Source organism: Rhinolophus sinicus, linkage group LG06 (assembly GCF_036562045.2).
Source record: "Rhinolophus sinicus isolate RSC01 linkage group LG06, ASM3656204v1, whole genome shotgun sequence".
Lineage (NCBI taxonomy): Eukaryota > Metazoa > Chordata > Mammalia > Chiroptera > Rhinolophidae > Rhinolophus > Rhinolophus sinicus.
Genome location: NC_133756.1, coordinates 132,326,837 through 132,346,320, shown reverse-complemented (window position 1 = coordinate 132,346,320; position 19,484 = coordinate 132,326,837). Strand labels below are relative to the sequence as shown.

Genomic DNA, 19,484 nt, shown 5'->3' with positions numbered 1-19,484 from the left:
TTTGTCTTTTTATTATAGAGTTGTAAGAGCACTCTATATTCTGGATACTAGACCCTTATCAGGTATCTGATAATATTTGCATGTAAGAGATGAAAATATTTTTCCTATTCTATAGGTTGTCTTTTCATTTTCTTGGTAGTATCCTTTTGAAGTAAGAAAGCTTTTAATTTTGATGAAGTCCAATTTATTTTTTATTGGTTGCTTATGGATTAGATATCATTTCTAAGAAACCATTGCCTAACTAATCCAAAGATATGAAGCTTTACCTGTTTCCTTCCAAGAGTTTTATAGTTTTAGCTCTTTAGATCTTTGATCCATTTTTGAGTCCATTTTTTTATATGGTGTGAGATAGGGGGTCCAATTTCATTCTTCTGTATGGAACTACTCACTTATCCCAGGACCATTTGCTGAAGAGACTATTCTTTCCCTCCTTGAAATGTCTTAGCATCCATATTGAAAATCAGTTGCCCGTAAATGTGTGGGTTGGTCACTAATTCTTGACTAGAAGGCCTTGGAATGTTGTTTGGGGTTATGATAGTGTAGATCAGCGTTCAGCCAGAAGACAATCGGGTAAAACCTTGAGTTCTAAAATCCTAATTTGTGTAAACCCACATTAAGGGGAGTTTGATGTGTCTTCTGAAGACAGGCTAAGCCAGTAGGGCAGTTGGGTGCAATTGCTCGGTTTCAGAAGGTTTGTTGCCATCTGAACCTGCATTCATCCATGACAGACTCACCTGGATTCAGAAGCAGAGGAGGAGACAGCAAGGAGGTTTACTTCAGAAATGGAACTTGGATTCTCACAAGCCTCAGGAGAGGGAGGCCGGAGCAGCCACTAGCCAGTGCGCTTTCCAGAAAGCCCAAGGTGGGTTTTTGTGCATGTGTGCGTGTGCATGTGTGTGTGTGTGTACATACACAAGGGCAGAAACGCTGGCTCCCTGTGGCCTCAGAAGCCCCACTTAGGGACAGGAAGAGCCACTCCTGATGGGAGGAGTGAGCAGGTGCACACCCCGTGGGCACTTGTATGCACATTCACCTGCCTCATGTGCACTGGTCTCCAGCAGCAATTTCTGGCACTGGGAGCTACACAACCAGGGCGCTAAGAACACTGACGCTATGTCACTAAACCAGGTTTGCCTACTATGTCAGATGTCAATATGCCTGGATCACTGGAGGAATATATAATATTAACCGAATATTCCAATGGATTCAGAGTCATCCATCTGGAATAATGGATGACCTGGGCAAGACAGAAACTACAATCTGGAAAAACATTCTCTGTTATTAAGAAACATTCTATTATCTTGGGAAAACATTCTCATGTTGCTGGTGAGTATTTTTCTGAGCCCTCTGGAACCACCAAGTGGGAATTTTCCAGGCCTCTCGTGTTCTGGATTTGATCCGCAGACTTGGGTTGACTGGAAACTCCAGGCTCGTCATCTCAGCAGAGCAGCACTATGTTGTAAGTCTGTGTTGTTATTGGGGAAGTTGACTAGTACCCAGATTTCTTTTAAATGAAGGGGTGGGGAAAGCTGACTGTAGCTCTGACCTCCCTCTGAAGTTACAAGGGGATTGCAGCCCTTGTTCTGCCACAAAATGGTCCAGATGGTAAATTCTGTTATCTGCATGTTAGAATCAAAATGCAAACCCTTGGCATGCAGAACCTGCAGGGACAGTCCTGGTGGGATTTGAGCAGGTGGGCACTGGGGCACAGGGCAGGTCAGGCCTGAGCAGGACCACAAGCAGAGGGCCTCGTGCAGGTGGGTCCAGGAAACAGAGAACCCAGGATGAGACAATTCGGGATCTGAGACAGAGAAGCTGAGTTTGAAAACAGGTCGTAGAGGGCGTTAAATGCCCAGTTCACGGACTTGGGCTTTATTCTGAAAGCAGAGGGGAGCCACTGAAAGTTTCCGATGGGGAAGACGCATGATTAAGGCTGTGCCTCAAGGGCACGAGGATCGTCAGTGAACTTCCCATGAGAACAGAACATGCACTCTTTCTTGGGGGCCTTGGTTTATCTATAATGACGATAAGTTACATCTGAAAATAGAACAGTGTGGGGGTGGGAGCAAGCTGAGGGCGATGAAATTAGACCCTAGATCTACAGGCTCCAGGTCCAGGCAGGATCCCCGGCATCTGTGTTTTTAACAAGCTCCTCTGGTGATTCTGATGTGTTGCAGGTTTGTGCCTCAGGTGACTGGTTGATACCTAAGTTTGCTTACATTTCATGAGCTGAGAGGAGGTGGTAGTGGGGAGGGCAGTGTTTAGAAGTGAAGAAAGAAAGGTCCCTTAAGACTGCTGCAACTGTCTAGGCAAAAAGTGATGGCAATGTGGGTGGTGCCAATAGAGAATAAACAACAAAAAAAGACGAATGGAAAACATTACTACATAGAATTGCGAGGATTTACCTAGTAATTGGAGGTGTTAAAAAAAAAAAAAAAAATCCAACCGTGTATGTGGACCAGGACATCTTTTTTACGGGATGAGATCAGGAAGGGTTTTCATCATCCAGACTGCCTCTTCTTTCTGTGGGGGGATGCAGAGCGCCCACAGTGACAGACAGATTACCTCCTTGGTGTTGACCAGAAAATTTCAGACGAGTTGATTAAGACTATGTTTCTGGGAGAGGTAGGCTCTGCAATTAGATCAGGTGTTAAATCCAGGTTTGGTATCATGGCTTTTAGCATGAGTGACACCATTTTGGGCCTGTGGTCCTCTCTTTAACAATCCCCCCTTTTAATCACACTCAGAGTAACTGAGAGATGTGATCAGAAATTAAGACATTCGCGTCACTATCAGCTAACACTCTGTAGCTGTTGAACCTTGGTGTGGCGTGATGTTTTGCTTAATCTGTGACCTGGGCCTGTGGTTTTTCTCTTTAACAGCAGTGAGGGTTGAGGAGGGGAGGGGGCAAGGATGACTCCCCAGCTGTCAGCCTTGACCAAAGCAGTGACAAGTTTAATACAAACAAGCAAGACATTAACTTCCATTTTGGTCTTCCCGCTTTCTGATTCATGTAAACCAATTTACATGGGTCTGATCAACACGGGGTGAAACGATGATATTCCAAACCTTTCAAACAACAGCTGACATTTATTACCCACACACCATGTCACAGGCACTGTGCTCTGCACTTGAGTCCCATTTAATTGTCACTACTAGGTAGCTCTGACCTCACTCTACGTGCTTCATGCTTCACATTCATGATCTCATTTAATCCTCAAACTACCCTGAGTGAGTGCTGCAATTATGCCCATTTCACAGATAAGGAAACTGAAACCTAGGGAAACAAAGTAACATCCCCAAGGTTATTTAGAAAATGACAGAGCAGATACTAAAGCCAGACAATCGCCCTAGGACCCAAGCTCTCCACCACTGTGCTACCCGGTAGCCCTGTTAATGGCCAGTCAGATCTGGCAAAAAAAAAAGTAAAAGTGAGGCAACCATGAACCACAGGCTGCCTCACATTTTTAGGCATGTCAGAGATACAAGTTGTATTTGAAAACAATGCCTAATGTCCTAGTAGACTGTTCAAATTTAAATATTTAACTAAGATTTTTTAAAAAATTTGTTTGCCTTGGGAAATGAATTCTGATGATGTGATATATTTTTCTTTAATGCTAGAAATTTCTCTGTTCCGTTTTGGTAAATGAGGATTGCCGTAATATGTCCTAAAAACTATTTCCTTCTCCTGAGATTTTCTCTGGGCCCTTTTGAACAGTCACAGTGTAATAACAAAAGCTGACTGACAGTAAAGGGAGGGCTCTCGTTCGTCACCTAAGTACAGACTCACATTCAACACAATCCATACAGACCAATCCCAACCGGTGCTAGAGGGAAGGTGTGATATTAAGATTTATAAGACAACTATGAGTATATTTGGTCTTTGTGAAGTTTCTGGCAAAGAGCTGCTAAAACGCTTGGAATTTCCTAACTGGTGAGAGAGCTAACGGTGTCTTGTTATGTCAGTGAGATTACTTTTGGAAAGCGACTATGGATGGGGGGCTGGATGCCAGTAGAGCCAACCATGTGATTTGAGGGTTGACCTGTCAGTCCCATCCCCGACCCCAGTGAGTGGTGAGGACTGGAGATTGAGTTCAATCACCAATGGATGATTTATCAATCATGCCTGTGTAATGAAGCCTTCATTGAAACCGAGTAGGACTGGGTTTGGAGAGCTTCTAGGTTGGTGAACAGGTGGATCTTCCGTGAGAGGAGAGCTGGAGAGGACATGAAGGCGTGAAGGTCCTTACCCTTTCCCCACCCCTTGCAGTATCCATCTCTTATCTGGCTGTCTGGAGTTATGTGTAACCTGTTAAAGAACAAAAAGCATATTGAGTAAATTTGAAGATCTGATTGGCTTTATTGGGTGATTCATGAATTGGGTAGCTTCCCATCTAGCAAGCAGAGAGGTATTTCGAAAAGTTGCACAAGATCAAAGGATTTTTACAGGCAGAAACTGGTCCAGTCAATAAAGTTATTAGCAAAAGAAAAGAAAGGATTGTTTCAGGCAAGGGCAGCAAGGGTCTCTTTAGACAGATTATGTGGGGACAGAGCCAGGAGTACAGTTTCCAGGCTCTCGGGCTCACGTGGAAAGGTGCTGGCTCCGGCAGTAAATGGCCATCGACTGTGATCAGATGGCCATCAGCTGTGGCTAGTTGGCCGTCAGCTGTAACCAGTGAGCCACTGGCCACTAATATAACTGCCATGGCTACGCTAGCAGAGGAGTGTGGCTGACAAGCGGATTGCAGTTAGCATGGCGGGTTGCAGCTAGCAAGTGAGGTGGGTTGGCAGAGAAGCGGATGGCAGGCTGGGGGATCGTGTGGCTCCTGCTTCCTGTGTCTCCAACCCAGCCGCCAGTGAGAATATAGTGGTATGACTCCCCTATCTATGGCTCCGTGGGTGTTCCTTTTGGCCCCACCGTATCCTGTGTTCTTGTGCAGGGAGTGGGAGCTGAGACCACACATGACACCCTGCATGACAGATTATCTCACTAGTGTTGACCAGACTGATGGGTTTAAAATTACACTCCTGGTAGAGGCTGAAACTGCAATTAGGTAAGATATTAAGTCTTGGTGGGCTTAGCAAAAGTGACTTCACTTTGGGCCTGTTGTTTCTTTTTAACATCCTTTTATAAAAACTGAAAATCTAGTAAATAAAATGTTTTTCTGAGTTCTCCAAGCTGCTCTAGCAAATTAGTCAAAATCAAGGCCTGGGTCGTGGGAACAGGTGATTTATAGCCAGTCAGTCAGAAGCACAGGTAACAGTCTGGACTTCTGTCTGGCATCTGATGTGGAGAGCAGTCTTGTGGGACTGAGCCCTTAACCTGTGGAAGCTAATGCTCCGTCCTGGTAGATAGTGTCAGAATTGAGTTGAATTATAGGACACCCAGCTGATATTGGAGATTGGTTGATATGGGGAGACAACACACACACACACACACACACCCCTGCAGCCGCCACACATTGGTGACCAGAATCCTTAAGTTTTCCCCCTTCCTGAAATTCTAAGAAGTTTTGTGAAGTCTCCTTTCTCAGAAAATCTCCTCAACTAACATGGTTACTTCATAAACAAATAACATGTGGGAGTGAGAATATTAATAAACAAACCCCATTTAAATTGGAGTTGGAAGGGCTTCCAAGGGAAGCTCTCAGGCCCTGCCCTACAACCCATTGTCGTGTTTTCTCCAAAGATGATAGTCAAATGACAAATATGCATATGAAAAGATGCTCACCATCCCTAACCATTAGGGAAATGTAGTTCAAATCACCGAGACAGAAAGTAGCTTGGTGGTTGCCAGGCTCTGGGTGGAGGCGGAAATTAGGAGTTGTTGTCTATTGGGTAGAGTTTCAGTTTTGCAAAAATGAAAGCTTTGGAAATTGGCTGCACATTACTGAAACACTTAAAAATAGTGAAGATGGTTAATTGTATGTTATCTGCATTTTACCACAATTAAAAACAAAAACAAAAATGACTGGTTGAGATAACTAGGTATTTGGTACCAATAATATTCTTAAGGAACTGAGTACACATCAAATTTGGGTTTTCACATTAATCCAGTGTCTTTGTAATGACTGTAAATAAAATATTCCTTTAGCCACTTCCTGTCATCACCTGAATGAACAGCTGAGTCTCATCCCCTATCTGTTGCGAGGGGTTGGGACTAGATGATCTCTCGTCCCGTCCACCTCTGAAAACCTGTGGGGTCCCATATTCCCCAAGCGTCTATGGAGAGGGCATGCAAGGGCACGACAGGCAGATATTACTTCTGCCTCTTCTCGGCAATCCTCAGGATATCGCAGGTTCTGGTAAACCTCTCTGACAGCTCAGGGGTCAAACCACATTCCTGCAGCAGTGACCAGGCCCGATCCCGGCCCATGGCCTTCGCTAACAGCAGTGCCACATTCTCCACGTTGATAGGGGAAGGCCCATCACTGAAGTTCCCATTTGGTGATGTCAGGGGGGCTGGCTTTGTGCTCCGGTTCTGCACGAGATGGAGGAGAAGCTTCCATTCCTTCACGGTCCCTGGGATCCAACCTACAAAAACACACAGGAACACAGAAATGTCGGCTCTGACTGCTCTTAGCACTCTGCCTGCATACAGGAGACAGTCAAAACCGTTTGTGAAAATGTTTACTCCCAAACGTACAAATATTAAAGAACATAATCTCATCACCATAACACAAGTTGTTTTCTGAACATTTGTTGAAATAGTTCGTGATACAGAGAAGAGACAAAATTAGCTTCAGAATTCTTTGATTCGCTCTCTCAGTAATTACCCAGGGAACAGTCTCTGCGGGCTCTGGGTTCGCAACGAGGAACAGTCAGACATGAGGATCCCTGCACTCGTGTGGAGCTTACAGTCGAGTAAAGGAGACGGGACTTAGACAACACATAAATCGATCTGTACTTATAAACAGTGCTAAGTGCTGCAAAGGAAATCATCGAGGAACCATGAGAGAGAATGGCCGAATTTTGGGAGGATCTGAGAAGGTCTCTGTCGTGCGGGAGACCCTGCTCGCTGCGCCATTTGTCGTGCGGGGAAGCCTGCAGGGTCTCTGGTCCCGCTCCCCATACAAGAATGCAGGATATGATGAGGCCAAAAAGGAACACCCACGGAGCCATAGGTAGGGGAGTCATACCACTTTATTCTCTCTGGCGGCACTATACTCTCACTGGAGGCTGGATACACACTGTCCGCAAACCGCCATCCACGCTTGCCAGCCCAGCCGCCATCTTCTTGCTAGCCCCATCCTTCTTCTCTTTCTCTCCCTCTCCTCCTTTTTGCTAGCACAGCCACAGCAGTTATATTAGTGGCCAATGGCTCACTGGTTACAGCTGACGGCCAACTAGCCACAGCTGATGGCCATGCAATCACAGTTGGCCATTTACTACCTGAGCCAACACCTTTCTATGTGAGGCCGGGAGCCAGCCTGGGGGTGAATGCAATATCCTGGACACAGCCAGGCTCTCTGGGCACAGCCAGGGTTTCTCAGGGCACCACCAGTGCTTCTGGGCACAGCCAGACTTCCTGGACTTCTTAGGGTACCACCTGTCTTCCCGGACACAGCCAGGGTTTCTCAGGGCACCACCAGTACTCCTGGGCACTGCCAGACTTCCTGGACTTCTTAGGGTACCACCTGTCTTCCCGGACACAGCCAGGGTTTCTCAGGGCACCACCAGTACTCCTGGGCACAGCCAGACTTCCTGGACTTCTTAGGGTACCACCTGTCTTCCCGGACACAGCCAGGGTTTCTCAGGGCACCACCACTCTCTGTGGGCACAGCCACACTTCCTGGACACAACAGCCCGACTTCCTGGGCACAGCCAGGGTATCTTCAGGGCTCAGCCAAACTTCCTGGACACAGCCAGGTCTCTCAGGGCACTGCCACTCTCTCTGTGCCTCTCGGGGTACCCTGCTGGAACAACAGCGACTCACAATCAAGGTGCTTACATATTCTCAATGGCGGCCAGTCAAGAAACAAAAGCAAATATCCCCCAGTTCCACTAACAACAATTCCCAAACAAACAGTCAAGCGGTCCATTAAATTAGGGATGGAAGGCAATTCCCCATAGTCCATAGTCATTCACCAGGGCTGTCCTGGGGGTGAGGGATGACCTTGACCTCACCCTCATCTCCCATGGAGGACTCAGCAAGCGTTACCTCCTGGGACTATAAGTCCTGCATCCGGGCTGCCTGAGCAGGAACTTCCCCGGCCCACAGGGCTGCAACGACCTTCGCTTTCTCCGGCCTGTGCTGGTTGGGGAACCGTCCACATCTTTCCACCTCTCTGCGGGGCTCCATCTCTCCAGCAGCTGCATGGCTTTTCCTGTGCTGGTGGGAGAACCGTCCACATCTTTCCACCTCTCCACGGGGCTCCATCTCTGCAGCAGCTGCATGGCTTTTCCTGTGCTGGTGGGAGAACCGTCCACATCTTTCCACCTCTCCACGGGGCTCCATCTCTCCGGCAGCTGCTCCTCCTGGTCTTCCTCAGACTAAGTGTTCATACACACAAACTGCTCCACCGTCCTTTGGAGAGCTTTGGCCGGCACCATATCCTGCCCGACTACGCCATGTGTCAGGCGGGAGACCCTGCTCGCTGCGCCATTTGTCGTGCGGGGAAGCCTGCAGGGTCTCTGGTCCCGCTCCCCATACAAGAACGCAGGATATGGTGAGGCCAAAAAGGAACACCCACGGAGCCATAGGTAGGGGAGTCATACCACTTTATTCTCTCTGGCGGCACTATACTCTCACTGGAGGCTGGATACACACTGTCCGCAAACCGCCATCCACGCTTGCCAGCCCAGCCGCCATCTTCTTGCTAGCCCCATCCTTCTTCTCTTTCTCTCCCTCTCCTCCTTTTTGCTAGCACAGCCACAGCAGTTATATTAGTGGCCAATGGCTCACTGGTTACAGCTGACGGCCAACTAGCCACAGCTGATGGCCATGCAATCACAGTTGGCCATTTACTACCTGAGCCAACACCTTTCTATGTGAGGCCGAGAGCCTGGAAACTACTCTTTGGGGCTCCGCCCCCACAGTCTCTATGAGAAAGTGGCATTTAAGCGACAGACGAAAGATGAGACAAGCTTAGAGAGCATGGGCACGTGGCCCACATATGCACACAGCTGACGGGGGAGTGACAGGAATGGAGGGTAAGGCAGTGTGCATTTCTGATGAAGGAAACAGGGAAGATAGATGTCCTGACGCAGGAAAGAACTTGAATTCAAGGAACTCAAAAAGGCCGGTAGTGCACAAAGTCCTCACCTAATGTGTTGATAGGTTCAGGGCCTTTAAAGGAAGGATGCATAAGGAACCAAATTTACCACAGGCTGATTGATATAAACAAGACTTGGGTTCCTGTGGCATCTCATCAACATTATAACAAAGCTACAGTGTTCGAGAACCTGCTGTAGTGAGTAATGAGAATGGGATGATATGGCCAGGCCTTAAGGGCCCAGCTTAGGTACCTGGATTTTATTCTGAGTTCAATGTAAGGGTTTCAAGGAGGAGATCCACACAGTCCAATGTCTGTTTAAAAGAACCATTCTGGTTGCTGCAAGGAAAATGGATTAAAGGTGGGTAAGCACGGACACCAGATGACCAATTATGAGGTTATTGCAGAGGCCTCGGCAAGTACCAAGGACCAGAGTGGTGCCGATGAAGCAAAAGAAAGTAGATAGATATGAGATAAATGTTGGGCAGTAAATTCAACACACCTTGGAGTGATTAATGTGAGTTATGAGGAAAAAGAAGTGTCAAGAAAAGACCCCCCCACACACCCATTTCTTACACCAAAGGCAAAAATAGTTAATATTATTAACAAAATATTCAGAGTAATTTTATCTGGGCGGGGAGGATTTTAGGTGATGTTTCCTGAATTTTCCTTTTTATTTTTTTTCCTGCGATAAACATTGTATTGTAACTTTAAAACATAAACCATTTGTAACTTAAGTTTTCTGGTTGTTTTTCAGAAGAGTGTGCATGTCTATAGTTCTAGTCCTACAGAACCATCTGGCATTTGTGTTTCATTTCTAAAAGAGTGATGATCAGATTATTTATTACTACAGCTGCAACATCTGAAGCTAAGCCTTGCCAATCAACTGGCTTCTTTGCTTTGTTCTAATTTTCCCTCTCCCACACCAACAGGGCTGAAAAAGGGTGTATAACTTTAGATAAAATCAGATCTGGGTCTGAACACCAGCTCCAACTAGTTATATGACTTTGGGGAAAAGTTGTCCTTTTCCGGGGCTTCAGTTATAAGTTCTGCAAAATAGAAGTAACAGTAACTATGCCATGGTTTTGTTTTCTCATTTAAACAGCACATGACAAAGCACCTAGTATATTATGTAACACACAGCATGCACTCATTAAATAGAACAGCTGTCTATGGTTTATTCTTCATTAAGATTTCATAACACACCAAGTTGTACAGACTGAAAAACAACTCCACAAATTTGACAGTTAGCTGGAATTATGTACTTGATGGTTGAAATGTTTATCAGATTTCTTTATTGGAAAGTCTGGGTTATGACTCAGAATGTGGCGCAAGGGGGCCACTCACCCATTGCTTGTGGGAACATAAATTCGTACAACCATTTTGGAAAAACAGGTCGACCTATCAACCAAATTCACCACAGTCAGATTCAGTTTCACCCCTGGGTCTGTACCCGTAGGAACTCTTGCACCAGGACATGTGTACAAGATCGTTAAAAGCAGCACTGTTTGTAATAGCAAAAAGGAAACAACCCATTTATTGAAATATGTTGTGAGATAGCCATGCTTTGGAATACTATTCAGCACTGAAAAATGAAAAACAACTACAACAGACATGCCCACATCTAAAGACATGTCAGTGAATCTATACAATGTAAATTATTTTTCAGAAAGTTCAAAAACAGGTGAAAGTCTAGACAGTATATAGTTTGTGGATACACAAGGTGATTAAAACATTTCTTTAAAGCAAGGGAATGACAAGCACAAAGTTTAGAATAGAGGTTTACCTTTGGAGAGAGGGCAGGGATTCGCATACAGCCAGATGCGGGTGCAAATAGCCTCTGTGGTGTAGTGATATCCTATTTTGTTAACTTGAACTAAATAAGGGTCTTGACATGCAAGAGATATATACTCAATATTCCTTCAGTTCACAATCCTCCTTTGGACTTTTCCTTGTGGTAAGTTTTAAGCATCTGAAACCTATCTCTTTTTCTCAGCATTATCTAGCGGAATTCCCAGGCTTAGCGTTAGAAAAGCACAACCTCCTAACTGCTGCTGAGAAGTCCTACCAAGGAAACGCAAGAATGGTCCCTCTTCTCTTGTAGCTGCAAGAAATGCAGATGGTTTCCTGTATCAAAAACACCATTGTTGCCAGTTATTCTTGAGAGAAAGGAATCTTGAGGGGCACCCAGATTTCACAGATTATTGATATGTCCTATACAATGAAAGCTTGATCTTTAAATCTGTAATTCTGATGGTAATTGTACTTATTAACGTGTTAATAGTATGTTGTCTTAGTAATAATATGTTAATTAATCTTTTTGTCTTCTGTAAAGTATAAATTATTATAAATTTTCTTGGTTAAGCCAAGAGAGCTAATATTTGTGAAATGCTTTCCATGTGCCCCAAACTGATCCGAGCCCCTGTCAGCATTAGTCACGTCCTCCTGACAACAACCCTATGAGGTCGGTACCATTACTCTCCTCATTTTATATTCATGGAACTGCTCACCATTCTTCCTATTGTACTTGAGCCTGGACTTAGGTCTCAGGTGTCATGATCGATTTTAGTATCCTGTGGGGCCTTTAAAATTTTTTTCACTTTGGTTTTCTGATTCTTAATAGCCTTGGTGTTCTTATATTTCACTTTAATCAATTATATCAGAAAAATGGAGATCTCTTAGGTGTCTCAACAACCTGGTTAACACATGGCTATTAGACTAGGGGTACCATCTAATTCAGTATATAAACCAGATCACTTTTGAGAGTGAAAAGAGTGTCCCTATTAACAATTAGGCTGGGACAATAAGCTCTGAGATTGTCCCTGAAAACCAGGACGCAGTGACTCATGGACTCTCTTAGGAAATCCCTTTATGGGCTTTATGTCACCATGACAGGATGGTTTTCTTTTACAGCGTAAACAAGTGAAAATAGCTGACTGCCACTATTGTCTATTATTCTAGGCATGGTCCTGCAAGGAACTGTGTGTCCCTTTCCAGAAGACAGAATACGTTAAGTGACAAAAGAAGAGAACTTGCAATGCTAGCTAAAGTCCTTGTGAGGAGGTAGTTCTTCTTGGTGTCCAGAAATTGTGCTTGCTTTCTCTATAATATTCTGTCAAAGAAGAGAATGACTTAATGACGTGAGAAAGTGGGGAGTGAATTTCCAGCACAGAATGGCCCCAAAGGGACTCAGAATTATAACCGGGTGTGATCACCGGCCCACGATTTCTGCCCTGAGGAGAGTAGGAGAACGGTGTGTGGCCATCACATGCCATGCTCTATGACGCAGTCCCCCAAGCACACCCATGACCAATGGCTGTGCAGAGTCGACAATTGCCTCCTTTCCCCACCATGTTGACTCCTAAGAGCAAGTGAGCCGAGCCAGCTCAGGAACCTGGACTACCCGGACCACAGGGAATCCCATCTTTCCCAGGAATGGAAGTTGTGTGGGGAAAATCCAAATGTTGCTCAGCATTGCTTTGGGTAAGAACCAAAGGCCCAGGGGAGTCCTTGACAGTTATCTGCCCTCCAACTTTCATCTCATTACACCTCCAAGCACTGAAAGGTGACCCAGACCCAGAAAGAGGCGTCACTCCTGATTTTGGCAGGCTCAAATCCGACACAAAGTTTCCCAAACACTGGTGTGATCCTGGCCTGATTTGCTTCATCCTAGGTCACCACTCCTCTTCCTAATGTCCTACTCAGAATTCCTCTAGTCTTGTAATAAGGGAAGTCCTTGTTCTCCTCAAGTACCACCTCCATCCTGGCTGTTATTTACTACCCTCCCATGTCTCAGCTCTCAAGCCTCCGTGATTTTCTTGGTGATACTTCCCCATATGTCCCATGCACTGATCATATTTCTTGTCTCCTGGCAAGGACTCCAGGCAAATTCTGACCTGGTATTCCCTGGGCTGAGTTTGACTTGCCCTACTGCTGTCCTCTGGCTCTAGTCAGAGTCTAATCTAGTCCAGTGTAGGAAGGTCCAGATCCATCCACTGTCATCTCTGCCACATACATACCCATCACTCTTTCTTCTCTAGAGAAATCCAAAGGACTTTAAATTACTCTTAGGAATGAAAGGGCAGACATGGGGCACAGTGGAGTCCATGGGCTCCACCCCAAGGATAGTGCTTGCATGAAATTTCCTCCCACGGTAATCTTACTTAGTTTATCCATAGGAAAGCCCAGTCCTTCTTTTCTGGTTGAAACAGCTGTTCTCCAACATTGCACCCTCCCAGTATTATTATGCTACATCCCAACTTTCTCTGCATCCTCCCTGATTCTTCTATTCTGACAATTTAACAGCCAGTGGGCCATTTCTTGCTCGTATTTGTGGTGTGTCATTTCTGCTCGACATTTTAGCAAGTTTGTACACCACAGTTCAACTTTCCTGGGTTATGGCGCCCTCCGAATATCACCAGCTGTTATGACTTTCAACAGCAACTGATCACGAAGACACTTGAGCCTGGAGGACTCCCATTCCCAGGGCTGAGTCCACCCGCCATGGGTGCTGGGAGTTGTATTTTCCTGCGTTGTCTGTCCTTCTTTCCTCCTCCTGTACACTGGGGTCTCAGCTTCATCCTGAGCTGTCCCTTGCAATGGAGCACAGTCCACTGTACCACTTACCCTATATTCTCACATTCTTCAATCAAATCTCTTTTCTAATATTGACTACCCTTCACAGCACATGTCAGTACATTATTGTGGGAAAAAAAAAAAAAAAAAAAAAAGAAAAGAATGCTTTCCCACAAGTTGTGAGACTGAAAACAGCCAGACAATCCCAACTTGCTGCATCCCTGTGAGATGCCAGGTTGCACAATCTGGGAAATTGGATGTGTGTGAAAAATAACCATCATGTTCTGGAAGCTGTGTTCTGACCAAGAGGAATTTCGCACATCTCAGTGTTTTGCTTCAACCCTCTCTGCTCATTTGTTCCACTAGCAAAGTGTCAGTATATATAGCACCAGGCACATCCCCCAGGCAGAAGGCTCAGGCAGCTCAGCTTCGCCAGGAGTCTCAGCAGGAACGAACAGCCAACGGGAGGTGCTAGAACTTTCCAACAGGTTTCCTCTTTGGAGATTCTTTCTCCCCACTAGCTGTCTTGTACTGCATCCCAGCTCTCTGCATCTTCTTAGAATCCATTGTTCTGGTGATTAAAATTTACCAGATGTGAATACTTTTGGGGGCAAAGATTTTGTCGTGTGCTTCTTCTGTGTGAGGTAGTGATGGGTAGAGCCGGCATCCTACAAATATGTATGGATTATTTACCTCATCTCTTACTACAGAGAGGTATAACAGTGAAAAAAATCCTAAAATGCCGTTTGGAAAAGGCCTATACAGTTGGTTTCAAGGCTGATAGAGGATGACTGAAATGAAAAACGGTTTATACAAAAGCCCATTGCACTTTCCCGTACAGGAAATCACTGGGATTTTCATCAGACAAATAAAAATGTAGAAGTAGATTTTCTGAAATACAATCTGCACAGATGGATAGATAAAGATACTGATATAGAAATATAAAATTGAGTTGGATTCCATTTTGAAATGCAAGAATGGATCAACATTATCAAAGAAGACAAAAATGTGTCATCCTTGGTTGTGTCTCTTTGACTTTCTGCTGCAGGATGAAGGTTTTCACGATCATCATTTTCTGCTCCCTAATCCTGGGCATCAGCAGCCAAACTAAGCCAACGTTCCTCAGCGGATTTATTGAAGGTAAGGACGAAAGGATGGGATGGGGGGAGGCTGCACCCAGGTTTCACCTGAGCAGAGGCCACATTCCCACAAGGAAGAATTACAAGTGGGTAGAAAGAGAGCACTGTTTTCAGGGTAGGTCTTCCCCAGGCTTTTCTGGACAGTTTCTTACTCTTTTGTTGAGCTCCCCAGGCCCTAGGCCACATAAGGTTTGAGCCCCAACTTTCAGCAGGAGTGAGGAAGAGATCTGGAGTTCAGAAGTGCATGTTCCCTATGTACAAGTCTGGTTCTACTGCCCCCTCATGGGACTTCAGGGACAGCTCATTTCTCTCAGGTAGCCATGAAGTGGGTGCATCAATGGTGTGAAGAGTGTTCACACTCCCCATCCACCTAGGAATTACAACCAAGGTTAACTGAGCCTTTACTATGCGCTAGGCACTGTTCTAAGTGTGTTACATGTACAAATAAACTTGCTTTCATCCTCATGTTTTAATCCTTCAGGCCTGTGTTGTAGGTACCACTATCTCTTAAGAGAGAAGCGGAGGCACAAAGAGATTAAGATACCTGCATAGTCCTCAAGCATAGCAGGATTTAATCCTGGTCATTGAGATCCCCAGACCTTGCTATTAACCACGGTGCTATGCTGCCTCCCAGACAAGAGCGCACATAGAAGAGGGAGGGATTTGTGAACATGTATTCTGTTCTTTATCTGAGCAAATGGCCAATAGTGAGGATGTGGTGCCTTTGGAAGGAAACGCTATAGAGCTCCTCTGCCTACAATAAAAGGCCCAATGAATTACCTGAAAAACCATCATTTTACTGGGGTTGAGACCTGGCCAGGAAACGATAGCATAGTTTCTGAGTAATGGTTTTAAGAGTGTGTTGTTAATCCTATCTAAATTCTCATAGACCCAGCTAAAAATATATTTTCATCTTTTATGTCAGTGTTTCTCAAAGGGTTGTTCTAGAGCCATTTGCATGAGAATCATCTGCAGTCTGGGGTGCTTTGTGAAATGCAGGTAACTGGGTCCACTAGATCACAATTTTCGGGGCTGAGACTAAAATCTGGACTTTACCAAGCATCCAGTTGATTTTTGTGGATGCTAAGGTTGAGAACCAGCTCCAGTTTGTTGTCCCTAGGTGATCAAATATGTTAGGCATTTTGGAAATGCTTATTTTGCAAGTCTGGACTACAAGGACCTATTTAAATCAGTGAATAGGTATAGTAAGAATGTCATAACTCTCAACAAAACTATCTTTCCCAATGCCAAAAATGACATATAAAATGAAGATCAGTTATCTCATGGGGTGATTATATAAACCATGATTATAACGCTATTAGATTTTTCTCTTTTCCTAATGAGTTATGTAAAATTTTTTTTTGTCATTTAATTCTAGCTTGATCAAATTCCTTCTGTGCATGACTCCCTGCTCCTCATCAAACTTCATTCTTTTTCTTCCTTTAACAACCCCTCTTCCTAAAAACTAGAGCAGTGAAGTGATAGTATATTGAGCACTTACAATGTTCTCTACATTATACAGTATTTTCTCAGTTATTCTACATAACTGAGGCAATGCACCCCCATTTTACTGAGGGACACTGAACTTGAGAGCTGGTGGTCGGTTGCCCTGGGCTGCATCGATTACCCCGTTTCCTTAAAGCTCTCTAGGGACCTCACCTTTATCACCTGCTGATTGAACTCTGATAGTTGCCCAGGTGCCAAATGTGCCCAGACATCAGGATCCACTCAGGACGAGCTGCCCTCACTTTGCCCACAGGGATGGGATGAATGTCTGCCACTGACGAGGTGGGAGCCCTGTGTCTGCACCTCCATCAGGATCACCTTTGTCCTCACGCCTCACTTGGGGGTTCCCTCCATCTTTCCAGGTGGAGGTTCATGTACAACCAAACGTCCCTTAAAGACCATCCCACCTCTTCCTTCCACACATCACACAGCCAAAGACAAACTAGCAACAGAACTTTGAATGAGGTCAGACAATGAAACTTGTACCAAGTCTGATTGTCATAATGTTAAATCAGGAGTGAAAAGTACAGGAATATTTTTCTCAAACCAGTATAATCTCAAAGGTCTTAGCCAAAGGCTGAAATCATAAAATTAATAGAAGAAACATTTTTATTCCTCTATTTCACAAGATGTGATTACCTTCATCTCACATTTTCATTCCCTTTCAGGGGTTAAAGCCATGCGGAGAGCATACTCTGACATGAAAGAAGCCAATTTCATAGGTGCAGACAAATACTTCCACGCCCGCGGGAACTATGATGCTGCACAACATGGACCTGGGGGCGTCGCGGCTGCTAAATTGATCAGGTAACAGGGGCTCCTGGGGATGCAGGGATGGATGAGCAGAGCCTCGCTGCCTTGGAGATCCAGGAGGGACCTACACTGGAGAAGATTCCTCTGGAGACAGTGGCCCCTCCTCCTCTTGTTCACGCTGCCCCTCTGTGCCCAGTGTGGGGCCTGAGAGGCTGGAAGAGCCAGAGCAAGGCTAGTGGAATGGGTGGTGCCCACCCTGTCCTATGTGAACTGTCCACCCAGCATAAGGGGGTGTCAGCTGGGTCAGAGTGGGCTGTGCCCGGGCAGGGTCAGTGTTTAGCCCCTCTTTCCTGGTTCTTCTCAGAGCCATCCTTTGGAAAGGAGAGAGTTGGATGGTGGGCTGATTCATTGCCTCCCTGCCTCTCTCCATTCCAGTGATGCCAGAGAGGCTTCTCAGAGAGTCACAGACCTTTTGAGGTTTGGAGACAGTGGCCGCGGAGAGGAGGACTCGAAGGCTGACCAGTTTGCCAACGAATGGGGCCGGAGTGGCAAAGACCCCAATCACTTCAGACCTGACGGCCTGCCCGACAAGTACTGAGCTCCCTCCTCACTCTGCTCTCAGGCGATGGGGCTGCGAGCCCAGGGTCATTGAGTTCTATATCCCTAGATGCTTTTGGAAGGCACATGTCTAATAAATGCTTAAGAGATTAGATATTGAAAACTGTGTGTTATTCTTTGGTATAAGGATGTCCCATATGGTGCTCAGGGGTGATGGACAGACATGCATGTGAAGGCCTCACCTGTGCCTGTGTGTTTGGGTGTATGAAAGACAATCTCAGCATCATAGAGGGCAAACACAACCCATCTCCAAGTCAGACCTGCTTCCCTCTAGGACCATCTGGTTATACTGCTGCGATTACCAGGCCTTCCTGTGTCCAGGTCTCAATGCACCATATCTGTCAGCCCATAAACTTAACATTAACAGTAAATGCCTCCATGGCATTTTGTTCATGGCTTCTTGAAAATCTGTATTCCTCCTTGTCAGAGTTAGTGGTTTATATGTCAGTCCTCCTGCTGGTTGGTTTTTAAGCTCTTCTAACACTAGTTAATAGTAAGATGATTATGATAATGACAGTTAATATTCAGCAAGTTAACTAGGACCAGATACTGCCCTAAGTGTTTTCTTGTATTACACCATGAGATCACCACATTTTACTTTTCCTTATTTTACAGTTGTGGAAACTTGAGGCACAAACAGTTAAAATATATATACAAGCAACATTGCTCATTTCACGCTAAAGCCACCATTCTTAATCATTTGCTGTAACTCACTTTTGCATTGAAGTTTAGAGCTTATGAAACACTTTCACATGTATTAGTTCATCTAGTCATTCCTTCAATGAAGGTATCCACGTACCACCGCAGTTGATCCACACAAGTCCATGCAGGTAAATTTAAATGGGGGCAGATGTAATAAAGGGTTAAGGAAAACGCAAGCAGCAATTTGGAGAATACATCATTGCATCAAGGGAACTGCAGAAAGAGGTAAGTAGCCATGTCCCTAGAGAATGGCGTGAACGTAGTTCCTCCCCAAACTTGTCAGTCCCGTAGACACAGAGAGATCTAGACCGTAGTTCTCTCCAAGGACAGCATTGCACCCAGCCCCATCCTCACCCCAGCTTTTGAACTGGGGACATTTTTGGTGGGCACAATGATGGGGGGCATATAGTGGGTGTGTCAGAGATACATACATCTTACAATTTACGGGAGAGTGCTGAAAAGAAAGAATCATCCTGCATCCCACATGACTTTATCAATGTCGTATCAGACATACATGTAGGCAGAGTCAGATTTGCTGTGAAGATGCCGAAATTAAGCTCCAAGGGCTCCTCACTTACATGTGACCATTCCAAGGCTCTGGGAGGGCCTCTTTAAAAAAGTGTGCACATGGTCAAATATCTTTGTAAAATATACAAAAGTAAACAATATTCAAGAAGTTAATTTCTCTGACTCTGTTCATTCCAACATCCTACCATCACATTTCCCTTGTTGAGTGGCACTGGGGTAGTCACAGGCATTTTAGGGATCTAAGGAGCAGTTGAGCTGGGAATACAATTGGTTTTCATGTAGTGGGACATATTTATGTGGTTCTCAGTCGCTTCCAAGTGTAATTCAGTTATTAATCACCATCCTGGAATAGGAATGGCCTCTACCTGTGCGCCTACTGCCTACTGTGGCGACGTACAGGTGCAGCAGCAGAGGTCATACGGCAAAATGAACATGTCCTGTAGCCCGG

At 45.2% G+C, this 19,484-nt stretch overlaps 1 protein-coding gene across 3 annotated transcripts; it reads left to right on the top strand.

The window, feature by feature from the left end:
* Positions 1-14,137: 14,137 nt before the first annotated feature.
* LOC109436420 (serum amyloid A-2 protein) lies at positions 14,138-17,898 on the top strand. 3 transcript variants are annotated; one of them, XM_019714973.2, is made up of 4 exons: positions 14,138-14,258; positions 14,839-14,930; positions 17,104-17,242; positions 17,624-17,898. In XM_019714973.2, exons 2-4 carry the CDS (start codon positions 14,840-14,842, stop codon positions 17,784-17,786), a joined length of 393 nt encoding a protein of 130 aa, XP_019570532.2. In that variant the 5' UTR covers positions 14,138-14,258; position 14,839; the 3' UTR covers positions 17,787-17,898. The 3 variants fall into 3 exon arrangements, with proteins under 3 accessions (XP_019570532.2, XP_019570531.2, XP_019570533.2); XM_019714972.2 differs by having other exon boundaries at positions 14,144-14,278; XM_019714974.2 differs by having other exon boundaries at positions 14,217-14,364.
* The last annotated feature ends 1,586 nt before the right edge of the window (positions 17,899-19,484 follow it).